Source organism: Populus nigra, chromosome 12 (assembly GCF_951802175.1).
Source record: "Populus nigra chromosome 12, ddPopNigr1.1, whole genome shotgun sequence".
Taxonomy (NCBI): domain Eukaryota; kingdom Viridiplantae; phylum Streptophyta; class Magnoliopsida; order Malpighiales; family Salicaceae; genus Populus; species Populus nigra.
In genome coordinates this window covers 2,853,101-2,869,134 of record NC_084863.1, presented here as the reverse complement: position 1 = coordinate 2,869,134, position 16,034 = coordinate 2,853,101, and the positions used below count along the sequence as shown (strand labels likewise).

General features: G+C 34.3%; 4 protein-coding genes across 4 annotated transcripts; 1 reads left to right on the top strand and 3 right to left on the bottom strand.

The window, feature by feature from the left end:
- Positions 1–62: 62 nt before the first annotated feature.
- On the bottom strand, positions 63–3,229 carry LOC133669297 (PITH domain-containing protein At3g04780). The gene is made up of 8 exons (XM_062089383.1): positions 3,013–3,229; positions 2,794–2,880; positions 2,228–2,351; positions 2,027–2,075; positions 1,879–1,936; positions 1,710–1,756; positions 1,542–1,619; positions 63–348 (listed from the first exon to the last, which is right to left on the bottom strand). Exons 1-8 carry the CDS (start codon positions 3,049–3,051, stop codon positions 300–302), a joined length of 531 nt encoding a protein of 176 aa, XP_061945367.1. The 5' UTR covers positions 3,052–3,229; the 3' UTR covers positions 63–299.
- Positions 3,230–5,699: 2,470 nt separating this feature from the next.
- Positions 5,700–6,935, top strand: LOC133669761 (probable ribose-5-phosphate isomerase 3, chloroplastic). The gene has a single exon (XM_062090031.1). It carries the CDS (start codon positions 5,782–5,784, stop codon positions 6,643–6,645), a length of 864 nt encoding a protein of 287 aa, XP_061946015.1. The 5' UTR covers positions 5,700–5,781; the 3' UTR covers positions 6,646–6,935.
- Positions 6,936–8,207: 1,272 nt separating this feature from the next.
- Positions 8,208–9,946, bottom strand: LOC133669762 (uncharacterized). The gene is made up of 6 exons (XM_062090032.1): positions 9,583–9,946; positions 9,330–9,494; positions 9,084–9,167; positions 8,835–8,960; positions 8,650–8,736; positions 8,208–8,555 (listed from the first exon to the last, which is right to left on the bottom strand). The coding sequence occupies exons 1-6, from the start codon at positions 9,680–9,682 to the stop codon at positions 8,482–8,484; spliced, it is 636 nt and encodes a 211-aa protein (XP_061946016.1). The 5' UTR covers positions 9,683–9,946; the 3' UTR covers positions 8,208–8,481.
- A 4,525-nt stretch (positions 9,947–14,471) lies between these two features.
- LOC133669445 (mitochondrial import inner membrane translocase subunit TIM23-3-like) lies at positions 14,472–15,608 on the bottom strand. Its single transcript, XM_062089586.1, has one exon. The coding sequence runs from the start codon at positions 15,265–15,267 to the stop codon at positions 14,725–14,727; it is 543 nt and encodes a 180-aa protein (XP_061945570.1). The 5' UTR covers positions 15,268–15,608; the 3' UTR covers positions 14,472–14,724.
- Between the last annotated feature and the right edge of the window lie 426 nt (positions 15,609–16,034).

The following is a 16,034-nucleotide window of genomic DNA, read 5'->3' as shown; positions in this document are numbered from 1 at the left end:
CAATGCTCGCCTCGAAATGATGGCGACAAAATTATCAACAAGTAGAAATCACTCGGCAAACATATCCAGAATCAAAGGAGATGCTTTACTAACGCAGGAAAAGGCTAGAGAGAAACAGCTTAAAAAGACGAGTATCACAACGTTGATTCAACATGGCCCTTTCCGGAACATAACATTTGATGCATTCTTGCAGATAATTCTTGAATTGTCAATGGGATAAACAATGGGAAAATAGAGAAAGTTCAGAGATAATAGCAATACTTCAGAGCAACTTCATTCCTTTTCCCTCACATCTGGGATTAGTGATCCTCAATCTTCTTCAGGCTTTTCATGTCTGTTGTTTCCACCCTGTTACAAAAACAAGGCTCACAAAATTTATGCAGGAGACTATAGCATGTAACATTTGAAACAGGGGGAAACATCTGGGGTTGGATGGATCAATGCTGAATAAAGTGAAATTTAAAGGTTGCGTTTACTTAGAAAGAGTTTTAAATCTTCTTATCACTTTTCATCTTTATTCTAAAATTATTCATCCAACAAGATGTTTACTAACCAATACTTAAAAGGGGATTGTTGGGATCGATTTTTAAAATTTGATTGAGATTAAATAAAAACAAAACCAAACAAGGGTTCTTGTTGTCTCAAGTAGAGAATTTGAAAAGGAAGATTTTTTGTTATTCCAGTTTTTTATAAAATTGAAAAAAATACGGAGCACGTGTTCCTATAAAACAATGATTAGTAAATATGTTCTCTCTAGTTTTGCTGTTTCTTAGAACATGTTTCTAGAGATCTGGAAAATTATTCACAAGTAAACAACCAAAGTGTTTCTTTCCTTCATTGCTAAGCACATCATTCCATGGCATGAGGCATTTCATAAGAAATAGCTGGTGAAAGAAGACATGCACCCTTCTCATTTGCTTGTTTGACAGTCAAGACCTAGCTATGAAAGCAAAAGGAATAGCATGTCCAGTGCACGTGACCGATAGCATTTGAACAACTTAACACCCAGACAATATACTCAGAAGTAGCTCCAAATTAAGAAGAAATAACTAAGATGATAATGGTCATCTAAACTCTAAGTAACTCTCAGTTCATAAAAAATCATTCTACTGAGCAGAAAATATCAAGCAGGAGAAAATGACATGACCCTCTGTTCTCTAAGTGTGTTTGAAGTGCATAAGGTATAATGCAAAACAAAACTTCACCAAACATCTAGAAAATATGAATCCACAGCCTATCAATTGAATCAAATTAAAAGAAACACATAAAGATAAATCGTGTTATTTGAGCATAACATTTTAATTCCAAATTTCACTATTTTGGCAGTTCTTCTAGCCCACTAGATTATATTAACGTCATGGTTTCACAAAATGTAAGATAGTCAGAGGTGTATGCTGTGCAGTCAACAATCAGTGTAAGAATGGTGCTTCTGATGTATCCAAGATACAAGGCAAAGAATATGGTAATGCCTAATTCACTAGATAAGAGATTAAGTTAGTTGCTGACTGAGGTACATCACAGATGTAGAGATAGAAACTTACGTTGTTCCAAACAAAGCAATCTTTTGAACTTTCGTGATCTCAGAATCTGATTGATTATCCTCGATAAATATTGTCAAGCTGATCAAAATTTATAAGTAAGATTTACTGCTGCAACATTTCATGACAAGAAAGAAAACAAGTGTGTAAATGCAAAAACTTTTAGCATACCTGCGAACATTCTGAAACTTTACATATTTTAAGACCACAGGTTTTCCCTGCAAAAGCATAAACCAAGCATAATGGTAATGTAAGAGATTATATCAACATATTTCTCAGCAATTATTTCCTTATCGTGAACATCAACTTCGTAGTAGCAGGACAAGAAAATAATTTCCACCTTGAGAGTATCTGGCGATAAAACTATAGTGTCACTTGGAGGGTAGTCATTAACATTACTGCCATAATCAAACCATGCAATAATTGTAAGATAAGAAATATTGCAATTTCTTTCAAAACTTAAATCAGTTAATCGTTACTAACAATACCTAAATCCCATATGCTCCTTGTTTGAGAAAAGTTTTACCGTCTTTGGACCTGGAGGAACAAACCTTCACATTAGAATGATAGACAAGCACATCCAATCCGTTTCATAGGGACTGTTTTAATGCAGTGCAAAACATAGATTGCAGGTGAAGCATTAGAGAAATGCACTTCAGAAGAAAAGTTTAGATTAGAACAACAAATACCTTCTTCTTCAGGTCCTTTGATGGCAATAGAATGCAGTTTAACAACTTGATTGAAAGGTACATAGATCAATAACTGCTCATCCGCATCGCTCTCTAGATTCAAACCATCATCTTCTCTATAACCCTAAAATTCAAAAAAGTACAAAAATTATAATTCAATCAACTTCATGTTGAAAGAAACAAAAGGGCCAGTTTTTCGTAACAAGAAATTCTTTTTTAGCAAAGCCTAACATAACAACACTTATTAGACCCCAAACTTTGATTGCATGAAACCCAAACACTTAAAGACAAAAGGAGCACTCAAGAAAACTTCATAGAGCTACCGTATGGGTTTCCAATAATTTTTCTTTTTAAATTCAAATCTAATTCTCTTTACATTACTTCAACTAAATTAGCATACAAGAAGAGGATGGTTACTAACTACACAATCCCTAAATGCTTGCATGCAATACCAAGACTCTAAGAACATAAAAGGTTAATTCTATCATGGCATAATAATTAATAAAATAATTAAAGAAGTTGCATTCAAATTTTGTTTAAAAGAAGAAACAAAAAGGTAAAATTACCTGCTTGATCGCATTGGAAAGGGAGTGGCTTGGGCTTTGGTTAAGACATTCAACTCCAGAAAAATCAATAAAGTCCAATAAATCAACCTGATTCATTCACAAAAAGATTCAAACTTTAATTCCCATATCAGCGAATCTCAATAAACCCAGTTCCCAGATTCCAAGAAATGCCATGAATTTTCTCGAAAATCAAACAAAGAGAACAAAAAAAATACTTACTTGGCCTCTTGGAATTGCAGTAGCTGACTCTGCAGCCATTTTTTCTTTTTCTTTTTTGGTACTGCTTGGGTATTTGGCAGACAAGAAGGAGGGATTGCTTACAGAATAAACACAAAGAATAGTTTCTTTTTCTCTGTTCTTTAGGACAGTGATTTATATTTGCCAGAGGAAGATAGATTTGTTTTGACGGAATAAAACGACACTGTTTGGTGCGTCTTTAGGTCTGTCTGGGCTCTTAAGCTTAAGGACATTTTAAAAGTAGTTTCAAAACCCGGATCGGTTTATAGGTCATCCAGGGTAGAAATTAAACTGAATTTAAAAAAATAAAGGGAAGAAAAAATTTGAATGATCCATTTAAAAATTCAAGTTAATTGATTTTATTGATCTAATAAAATTCAATTGTAATTTATTGATTATTTATTTTTTTAATAAAAAAATTGTTTTGTTTATGTAAAAAAAATTAAAGTGAACTTGATTATCAATCAAAATCTAGTAATTTTATCAAAATTTGTCAGTGAATTTAAAAATATAATTGCGGTTTTTTTAAAAAGTATTTTTTATTTATAAATATATTAAAATAATATTTTTTTTATTTTTAAAAAAATATTTTTAACAACAACACATTAAAATAATATAAAAATATTAAAAAATATTAATTTAAAATAAAAAAGTAAAAAAAAATTAAATATTTTTAAATATTTTTAAAACATATAAATAACCCGGTACTAAATGAACCAATAAGCCGGTTTAAAAACTCTACTTAAAAGATCCAAACTGTGCCGTGTTGTCCTTTAACAAAGGAAAAAAGGGCACTTTTTTCTTGTGTCTCAACTCACAGGGGACTTTTTATTATTATTATTTATTAAAATGATGTTCGAGTCAGTTTATTTATATTTTAATTAATTTTATAAATTCTAAAATTAATAATTATATAAACTTTTTTAATAACTATTATATTAATAAACATGAAACTCAAACTTAAATTAAAATATAAATATAAATTTTTTAATTTCAATCTTTTACCACAAGTTGACCTCAGAATGGTTTAGATATTATTATTACCTTTCCCCAAACAAATCTGTCTTTCCCTCGAAGGCTTCAAAAGCACAGCGATTTTTATATTCAATGTTAACATGCAAACCAGACCAAAATCTCTCTTCTTTACTGATATTATTCTTATTGCACAGTAAAACTAATAAATGGTCCTTAAAAACAAAATTCAATTCACTTACCACTAGGGTTTTTTTTTCCAGAATCTCAATTTAATTTGAAAAATAAAATTACTAAATTACTCTTAAATTTAAATCTTCTTAGATTTGCATTCAAGGATTTTCTTATCATTTTCTTCTAGTTTTTTTTTGGCAGTTAACAAGTAGATATAGATGCAATTTGATATTTCAAAAAATATTAAATAATATTAAAAAAAACTATTGGACCATGCGTGACACGCATCAATATATGAAAGCTATCGTCACTCTTCAAATAATGATTTTTTTACATGATTAATTTGTTTCGTCAATTTTTTTATTATTTTCATTGCATTTTTTATCCATGTTATTTAGACTAGCCAAATTTATTAAAATTAATCAAGTGAATAATTCAGATTTCAAATTATTTTTGCTTTTTTAGCAACACTCACATTATCTTAGTATCATTTTTTTAATGTTGGAAAAAAATTAGACCGACCCGGACGAGAGAACATGCTCTATCAAGCAATGTTACTAGTAGTGATCCATCATATATTCTTTTTAGACCTATCACGGTATTATGCTTTCTTCTACCTTCGCTTCCCCTATTTTGCTATAGCTCCATCTGTTTTGATGGCATCTCCAAAAATATAATTAATTTCACCTATAAACATCTGAAAGTTGAAAAGAAAAACAATTAAATTATAGAAAATAGCTAATTTAATCTTAGAACTTCATCAACCAAAAGGTAAAGATAGAAAGAAGTAATAGCAAGGGGAAATCCCATTGTGTGTGGGGGAACAACTAATCAATCTTGTCAGCTATTTTTTTGGATTTATTTCTAAAATATACAGGTTCATGAAAGAAAAAAAATCAAATTTGATTCTCATGAATTTATGAATTTATGGTGTTTAAAACAGCAGTAGATATTATTTTTCAAGTATTTTTTTATTTGAAAATACATTAAAATAATATATTTTTATATTAATTTTTTTTAATATCAGCATATTAAAACGATAAAAAATACTAAACATATATTAATTTAAAAAAAATCAAAATTTTATAAAACATCAACAAAACCAACAAAGCATCAAACACACCCTTGATAGCATAAAATTATTGCTAGCAACCACCTCACCACTAAAACAAAAAGAAAGAAAAATCATTTAGGTGGTGGTCTAATATTAAAAACTTGGGATCAAAAGGTTTGTTCGCTCTGTGGTTTCAGATTCGAGTCTTGTGGTTGCTCATATGATGACCCCTGGAGACTTACATGGTCGTTAATTTTAAGGTTCGTAGAATTAGTCGAGATGCGTATAAAATAGTCCGGATACCTATATTAAACTATATAAAACCAAAAAAGAAAGAAAAAAAAATAAAATTTCTTTTCACCAACAATCTCATCCAACAACTTAGAAAAAAAACAGCTATAAGTCTTTTGTCTTTTCCTCGTTTCTTTCCACGAGTACGAACAAACTACAAACTTGTAACAACCACACCACTTTGAACTAAGATTGAACAAACCCATAAAAAAAAAAAAAAAACCTCTCGTTTCCCAATCCCTCTACCACCACCACCTACCATGGCCTCCTTATCCTTCCTCTCCCCTCCTTCCTCCTCCTCTCTTTCCTCCCTCCACAACACCGCCCCTTCCTCCTCCCGCCTCTTCTTACGCACACCATCCCTTAACCTCCGCGCACCAACCAAAATCTTCTCCCTTAAAGCCCAATCCGCCCCAGTCCTCACCCAAGACGAGCTTAAAAAGATCGCAGCCGACAAAGCCGTCGAGTATGTCAAATCCGGCATGGTCCTCGGCCTTGGAACCGGCTCTACTGCAGCCTTCGTGGTAGCCAAGCTCGGCGAGCTCTTAAAAACCGGTGAACTGACAAATATCATTGGAGTCCCAACTTCAAAACGCACAGAAGAACAAGCTCGTTCCCTTAACATCCCTCTTTCAATACTTGATGACCACCCTCACATTGATCTTGCCATTGACGGGGCTGATGAGGTGGACCCACTACTTAATTTAGTGAAGGGTCGCGGCGGAGCCCTTTTAAGAGAGAAAATGGTTGAAGCAGCATCAGATGAGTTTGTTGTTGTTGCTGATGAGACTAAGCTTGTTGATGGTCTTGGTGGAAGTAAACTGGCAATGCCAGTTGAAGTAGTGCAATTTTGTTGGAAATTTAATTTGGTGAGGTTACAAGAGTTGTTTAAAGATGAAGGGGTTGAGGCTAAATTGAGAGTTGGTGAAGATGGGAAGCCCTATGTGACCGATAATTTTAATTATATTGTTGATTTGTATTTTGAGAATCCGATTAAAGATGGATATGCTGCCGGAAAGGAGATTTCGGGGCTTGAAGGTGTTGTGGAACATGGGTTGTTTTTGGATATGGCGACTGCGGTTATTATTGCTGGGAAGACAGGAGTTGAGGTTAAAAGCAAGTGAGAATTTCGAATCTTGTGTTATATGATGGTTTTGTTATATTGACACTGTTGTTGTTCATTATATTTGTTGCCGTGAATTTGAGCTGTTGGGACTCTAGTTGGATATTCTTGTTACTTTTCTCATTAGTTTAGGAATGGAAATGTGAAATAATGGGAAATGATCAAAATGAATGAAGTGGTTTCATGGTTATTGCCACCTTGTTTTGATTTTGGGATGAATAAATGGATGACCTGTAATAGTGTTTCTTCGCGTCTTGTTATTTATAATCAACAGGGTTTAATTTGTGCAAATGCATTCCCTTGTATGTAAAAAATCATCAATGCCTTCCCCCCCCCCCCCTTTTACTGTGTTGTCTATGAGTGAGAAGATGGGAAACTCAACTCCATTGAAATCTGAAGGTCTGTACTGTTCTACTGGCAATTTGGCAATAGCAAGTGCATTGGTGCGGACAACTGGAGTAAAAGTGCCCAAGTATTAGTTTATGGGTTGCTCTCTCTTGTTGTTCTGCAGTGAAGTTTTTTGTTTTTTAAAGGAAAGTGCTCAAGCAACATCGTAGACGGTTTCCATCTTTTCTTTTACTTTGTTAATGATGCTAATCTACCATGCTGAAAAGGAATCCACTAGGTTAATTGGCGTCTCAACTGCATGAGCAGTGGCATGTCTGTCTACTATAAACATGTTTCTCAGGTGATACAATAGGTTTATTTAGTTTCTCTAGTAAAAGCAGTTTCCAGGGGAACAGGGGATGTGTTTTGGCTTTCAAGTGACTATTTATACTTTGCATTCTAGTCTCAAAAACAGTAATGGATTGATGGTGCATCAAATTGGCAAACAGCACAGGTCTAGTTCTATCAATTAGTTCAAAGCCTGAAGAGTATGGAAAGGAGGACTTCTAGATGCTTGAGTGAAAAGATTTCGGGAGACAAAGCTGAAAAGGCTAACTGGGTACATTTGAAACCCTAACTTCTAATAGTTGTATAGAGGGATTAGGGAATGATGCCGAGATGGTTATGGTTTCACAGAAGCGCATAAATAATATTTGAGAGGTCTCTATAGTCCAATCATGATGCTGGTTTACAGAAGTTTGAATATGATTCTATCTATATATTCCTGCTTTCAGAATCTTTAGAGAGGAAGCCAGGGCACAATGAAGTGAATATCCTATGTCTTGTTGGAGTCTCCTGCATGCAATGTAATACACATTGAGTTCCACGTGTTTTCCCAGGTAGATAGTACAGTGACTATAACACAGCTCATTGTGCTGGTTATGCTTCAGTGACTGGTATGTGCTGCTATTGCACCTAATACAGAAGCCTGTCTTGTGCAGAAACGGATAGGAAAAATCACACTTGGCAGAAGGCAACTGTGTAGCTTGTTACTTGTACTCGGTGTTTAGTTTTGTGGCCAAATTATGTAGACTACATCGTTCTTGTTATTGCCATGTTATTTGAATTATCAATCATCAAACTAGATGGCGATTTAACAAATAGGATTCGTCCCAGAAGCTACTTGGATCTTGTTGCTTTATATCTATGTGGATAGCTTGAATCCAAAGAGAAGAATAGATAAATATTTTTCACAAGCTCAGTTATTTATAAATAAATAATCAATACAACTACATAAAAACCAAATGGATCATGTAGTGTTATATAGACAACACTCATCCTCCATCTAGGTCTGTGTTCCGACTTTCATTCGCATACAAACTGAATTTCTACATAAGAATCTGGTGAATGATCAAACGAAAGATGCACCAAATGAAATTTACTAGTGAGTATAATCAAGTATCACGAAACTGAAAAGCTGGTTAGCCAGGATCCTCCTTCAATTCTCATCCTACATCAGAGCCATAAGCATAGAGACGAGCAAAATAATCATCCACTGGAACTTTGCTGGAAGAATGGTGCTAGCTGGATAACAAAAATAGATGGGAAGCCATCAAGATCTGAAATAACATCTTTTATGTTACGAGGACTGGGTGATATATTTGGTTTGTATTCTCACCAGGATTTCCACCGGTTCCAGTTCCAGATCCAGTTCCAGTTGAGTTTGCGACATTAATAATGTCAGCACAATCAGATCCGAGAGTACCTTGACAACCAAAACCATAGCACAGATCAGTTTTTAAAGTTCGTTGCTTTGATCTACCGTCAGTATTCACTGCTAAAACTTCATGTAAAAGTTCTTACATGCACTGTAGCAAGGGTAGTAAGAGATGTTGAGAAGATTATCGAAACCAGGCTTGCATGTACACGTGTGTCTATATGTTCCATTTTTTGTGCATTGACCTTCTCCACAGTACATCCAATAGCAAGCTACATGATCAACAGGACAGAGAATTAGTGGCGAAAAGAGAGAGAGAGAGAGGATATTAGGCAGGACTGCAGTATTTTTAGAATCTTATTATGTGAATAAAGGTCTTTGGTTTTGGTGATTACGATCGAAGAAGGAGCTGTTGTGGGGAGCTTCTTTTTGTGGAACTGGAGGTGGGGCTGGCTGGCAGCTGCCATAGTTCAGAGTACCTGCAAAAAAACAAGAAAATGAACCAAGATTACTTGAATGTGTAAAATTACGTACAAAATCTGTCTTTTTCATTCATCAGAACATGTCTTGTTCTGCTACTTGCATGTATCATGTCCCTGAATGAAGTTCAGAAAAGAAAGCCAAAAAGAAAAGGAGGTTACAGTTTGGAATCACGCAAGGGAGGAACTTGTGTTCATCATCAACATCATCGTCATCGTATTGGGTTTGCTTCCATCCAGCTTGACATTCACACTTGTAGCTCAATGGGTATGATTTGTCTCCTACGCATGTTCCTTTTCCGCAATCCACTTCTTTACACAACCTGTCTGCAATTCACAAAGAGCAAATCATACATCCAAGATTTTACCCGTGCTTGTGTGTGCATGAAAGTGCAGGATAGAGAGTGTTGTGTACCATAGAAAGCAGTCAGGTTGCCATCAATATCTGCCATAGCGACCATAGGTAGCACCACAAGAAGCATGGTTACAAAAGGAAGAGCTTTAGAGAAAGCCATTTGTAACTCTGAGAGAACAAGTGATTTGCAGTGGAGGCTGAAGGAGGTGCTATATGTACTTAATGAGGTGTGTATTTATAAGAGATCACAAAGACTTGGAAGTTTTCTTGGAATCCAAACAGATAGAATTAAGATAAAGACACTTCAGATTTTGATGGTTATTTCTTGTTTTTTTCTCTATTCAATAGAACAAGAAAGTTAACTTGATAGAAGCGTCTGTGTAGGCAGAAAGGATCAATTCTGCAGATTTATCAATTCTTCAGATTTTTTCTTCTCTTTGAATTTTATTTTCTGTCTATGGTCAGTCTTTTTATTATAGTTGAATAAATCAAACAATGTAGAAACATTAAATCTTATTGTCTTCCTTCTAGATTGTCATGTAACAGAAGGTTCAGTGTATTATAAATTGAACAGGTCTCAAATTTGCTACTTCTTCTTTCTATTCTACGACGACATTATCCTCAACCAAGCTTAGGTTTGGCCATTCTTAAATAAAGCAAGGGCAGGTTAGGCTGTCGAGCGGACAAAAAAATCAAAAGAGAGAAATCATAGTCTACCGAGCAGTTTGGATTTCTTCCGAACATCATTCCGGACAACATTTCATAGAAATTTAATGTTTTTTACATTTTTAAATATATCAAAAATAATTTTTAAAAAAATAAATAAAAAATATTAGTTTAATATATTCCTAAGCCAAAAACACTTTAAAAATCAATTATTATTATATTCTGCATAATCATTCAACCTTCTTGATAAAACCTAAAATCAAAACATCTAGAATATGGAATGTGGGTCCAACACGGAATATTGATTTTCTTTGGTAATGGGTAGAGGAGATGCATGAAGAACAAGATTTAAACAAGAACACGAATAATGCATTAAAAGAATGATCATAATCAGATTTCTTAAACAGCCAAAATAAAGGGTCATTCACAGGCTCAAACATTTTATTGCTAGTCTACACATTCAAATGACTTTGGCAACATTTGGTTTGGAGAAATAGAGGTTACTTGACAACTAACTCTACACTGTTCTAGGCCTATTTTTCAAATTTTTGTTCTATATTTTTGTCTTCGATTAATATTTCAAGATAAAAAACCCTGAAACATGTTTGGTTAAAAAGATTAAAATAAATATATCTTTGAAATAATTTTATAATAAGTTTTTATCCTTACAAAATAAAAGATACAGATAGACATGTTTTTTCTATCCTTGTTATTTTATGATTTTTTTTAATTTCAAGATAATAATTAAATGATATTTAATGACGGCAAAAGAGAATCCTAGCACTCAGTAATTCTTGGAAAATAATTTCAAAATCAAAAGGAGATACATGGACACAGCCATGTATCTCCGAGTGAAAACTTAACAAGTAGTGGAGATGCTAGAACCAGAGAATTGATGCCTCCGAATAATAAATAATCAAATTACAATTAATTTCGAAGTGGTTTCTTGATGGTTAAAGAACATGTCAAGGATTAAATTAACACAGATATCAAGCCTTAATTTGAAAGATTTGTTGCATGCGTTGGAATCGTTCTCTGCTCTAATCAACTATATATTAAAAAAAACGAGTGCCTTGTATTTGCAGTCAATTTGATGCATTTGATGAGCTTTGACATTCGGCCACACATGAGAAAAAGAAACCCAAGCCTCCATTGTCAAAGACTCAAAAAGTCCTCCTGGTGGAATTTTGCTAAATTTTTTTATCTAATTTCAAGTTAACATGAGCAATATTTAGTTAATATAATATATTTATGTTTCACACGTTGGACGGTGGTCGATTGTTCTCTACCTTTTTTTTTCTCAAATATATAATTAAATTATTAATAAGATGACCTTGATTTACACAAGTATATAATTTATTATTAATCTTATTTATCATTGAAGTCTAGGGCTTTGTAATCATAGAGTTATATACTCGCATGTTTTATTATAAATCCGTGAATTTCTTTCATCTATATTATTTATAATTAATTTTATTTAATTATCATTGAAGTCAAGGGCTTTGTAATCATAGAGTTATTATAAATCCATGAATTTCTTCTTTTAAAATATTTTAGCAACAAGAGCTAGGAGTTAGAACGAGTTATTCCCAATTCAACTTCTTGGGTTGAAAAAGAAATTTATTTTCAATTTTATACGTTTCCTGCATGCATCACGTTTTGGACTTTTTTTTTTTGTCAGAATTTGGAAGCCACAGAAGTTCACCAACTCTCTCGATATTGCAGGGTGACTGGCATAGATCTCACACTCGAAACTCAAGGTAGAGTCATTCCAAGTTATCCCTACACTGGTAGGATCTCTCTGCAGGCCAGTTTAGCAGAGGGTGCCAAACCCACGTCGTGGAACTAGCTGCACAACAAGGCTGACAACGTGATGTCAGAGTAAGACTCTTCTGGCTCACTTGGCAAATTTTCCCTGGAAAGCAGTGTTTATAAGCCGCAGTGAGGCAGGTCAGAATACAAGAAATGGTTAATATTTGAAGGATCATAAGAGAGAGAACAAGTAATGTGAGAGCTGCCCTAAACTATGGTGCTTGAAAGGAAATTGTCAGAAAACCATGTATGTCCCTTTCCATGTTTTCCCTACGGATCCTCGAAATGAAAACTTCACCAACCACAAACTCCAAGAGCCTCCTAACCTGACCTGCCGCCATAAGGCCCATAGAGATATCAGCATGTTAGAAAGGAGGTGTCAAGGGGGGCACAAATGACAAGAACCCAAATAGATTGTTTCGATTCCAGAATAACATGACACTCAGACGATCACCCATGTCATCAGTGAACTTGTTGCAGTTACAACAACGTTAAAATATTTTTCTCTTATCAGCTCCTTACCTTCCATCCCTCGTAAGTCGTAACACAATTTTACAACAGAAAATCTGTAAATATCATAATGAAGCCTCAGCTAAATAACGTGTAAAGCAAAATCCACGATCTTCGATCCTATTCCATAATGAAACCTCAGCTAAATAACGTGTAAAGCAAAATCCATGATCTTCGATCCTATTCCCTGCCTCAGCACACTAAAATTTACTTGATTTAGCTTTGATAAGACAGATTTTAAAAAAATGAACATCTCCTAGCATTCTATCTTTCACAGAAATAATTCTGTTTCATCTTCCAAACAAATTTTGACAGCAAAATCCATGATATCATAAAAAAGACTTGACAAGGTCCAAAAGCTAAGTGCATGCATGCAACAGATTTCTTACTTTAAACTCCCCTATCTAACCACCCAAGACTAGAAAAAAAAAAGGTCAATAATAAACATAAGAAACATAAGCAGCACCATAGATGCAAAATTGCGTACATGAAAAGACTACAAATTAAGCAGAGGAAAATTGAAAAAAGTTGCCACATACTCCACTACCCGCAGACATCTGGAAACGACATGATACTCAGGAAGATGAAACAAAAAAAAAGAAGTCAGAGAAATAGATTTGAAGGAACTTAATCATGCATTGAAGAATTTACCACATAATCACAACCGAGGAAGAAAGTCCCTATGTTAAAAAAAAAAGTAGGATTTAAAATGGGAGTTGAAAGAAGAGGACAGAACTGAGATCAGAAGAAGAAAAAAACAGAGAAAGCAGCCATTTAATTACAAGCAAAAACACATGATTTGGGAGTTAAGAATTTAGCAAGCCAGATAATTCAATTCTCAAGACATGTTTGGAGAAAGAAGCTTTAAAGAAGTTGCACTATGGGATTCTCTGGATAATAGATATAAGCAACTAGCCACTAGTTTTGCTACACATCTAACCATTCTACACGTGTTGATCAATTTCAGGAAGAGAGTGCTTCTGAAGTCAAAATTCTCAAAAAAAAACGACAATCTACAACCATCAAAGGCAGTGTGATATCTATGAATACCATTTGCAACTATATTTCTCTGGATACAGAATGCAACATCGGAATTCTAGACCCCACACCATCCTCTTTCCCAAAAAAGGTCAAGGCATAGGAGTTAGGGGCATATCATGCAAGGAGAAAAGGCCCTGATCTTAAAGGAATAAAAATCTCATTTAATTTTGCTTTAGATGCAAAAGGAAAAGAGGCCATGATCTGCTATTATCCATTTTAGTCCTGTATAATAAAAGGCTGAAGAGAAGATTGAATACATTGCTAAGAGATTCTAAAGAGTTTTTTGACCACCAAATGATCGACAATCTTTAAGCTTAAACTCCAGAAAAAGTTTGGAGCCAAAGAGAGATTTCCCAGTTATGTGTTGCTAAACAATATTGTATAGAGAACGCTGTTATGAACTAACTGATCAGTATACCTCAAACTTAGGAGAAACATTATCCACTACTCCCAAATCTTTTCTTCCCGCTAATTCCTAGATTTTCATCCAATTCCCACTGAAAACACCAGCAGATCCCAACCATAGAGGACACCAGAATAAACCTATAAAGAATACAAGTATGGAAAATAGCACGTTTACATGGAAAACTAGCATTATATAGGAAGCCGATGCCCTAACAGGCAAGCAATCCATGATCAAGGTGCAACAATGAAAACTACAACATTACATCATAAATTATGTCAGGAAATTATCAAACAGAATAAACCTAAAAAGATAAAATAGCATCACACAGAGAAATCATTACATAGGCCAAAAACCTGAACAACCACACACAGATTCACAGGTTCAAATAATCCATCAAACAGGATTATGTTAGCAAAGTAAAGGCAAACTAACAGGCTTGATCACGGGAAAACAACAACGCTCACCAAAAATAATTCAATTATACACTCTACTAATCCCCATCAAAACAGCAACAGAATTCAATTTCTAGCCAATAAATAACCAAAACAAACTTTTTACAATAAAAGTTCAAGTTAGAAGCCCAAAACTTCCTATAAACAGGAACGAGCTCAGGAACACATGCCAAGTCGACAAATAGAATTATAAAATACGGTCATACAAATTATTAGCGCCAATCCATTAAACTAATCCGTATATCACCAAACAACCAAACCCCCACAAAACCATTTATCCCCCATAAATGCCTAAACCCATAAATTTCAAAATTTTCAAATAGGCACATATCTCTTAACAGCCTGCTTCGCAGCAACTGCACCAGCCGCAGCAATCCCGCCGATAGCACCAGCAATAGCAGCAGACCTAGGCCCTTTTGCAGCACGATAAATAGCACCAGTACTAAGACCAGCAAGCACAGTATTAACCAAATCATCAGTATCTCTCCAATGAATCAAACCACTCTCAATCCCCGCAAACATGAGTCCCAAAACACCCAAATTGTTTCCAAATTTTCTACCCGCATGACCACCAGAATTCAAAACACGATTAACCCTCAACTTTAATGACTCTCCGGGCTCCGCGGCACGGATTCCTTCACTAGAACCTTTAGCACCGCCTAATATAGCTCCAGATAAGTAACCTGTGCCTGTGTAGTATTGGAGATTTTCACTCCAAGAACGGCGTTGGTTTAAAGATTCTTCATGGAAGAGAAATTCAGGGGATGTTGGAAGGTTGTAGAGGTTTTGAGCTGGAACATTGTAGAGGTCTTGATATGGGTGGTATTTTCTGTACTTGTGATCATTTGGGTCATTCATTTTGCGATCAAAGTTTTGATCTTTTCGAAAAAAGATGGGGTTTTTACGGAGTTTTTGTGAGAAAGATTGGATCTTTATAGCTTTTCTTGAGAGATAAAGATTGAACTTTTATGGGTTCTCGTGGGTTTTCCGAGAGGGAGAGGGATTTTAGTTGGTTGAGGAAAGAAGGGTCTAGGGTTATTGTTGATTTGTGTTTACTTTCCTTTTTGGTCAAAGGAATGGTCTGGAGGAAGGAAGGAGGAGGTGATTTTTTTCGAGTCTTCTAGGGTTTAACGAGGAAGAAGGGTTTTCTAGGATTTTTGGGCTGACTTGGCCAGCTTAAAAAAAAGGGTTTAGGGTGCGGTGGAGAGATTTCTAGCAATTTTGTAAATTCCATGATTTTATTTATTTATTTTTCTTTTTTTGGGTATTGAAATTCAGATTCTAATGGTATATTACTGATTTGTGCGATCCAACTTATATGGCCATTTCTTTATGTTTTATTTGAGAGTTTTTTTTATTGATATATTAATTAATCTATAATATTGACCAAATTTATGTGCATTTATATATGTGAATTTATCTTCGAACAAGATAAAAATTTAAAAATTAATTAATTGTTAAAAGAATTTTTATAAGCTTTTATGCTGTCCAAACTATACATGATAAAATACAATTGCAACAAGATAGAAGGTTGCGTTTCAGTTAAAATTAGTTTTGGTATCATCTTTCGATTATCAATAATTCTAATTTATCCAAGTTACTTTCTACTAAAGTCATTGTATTCA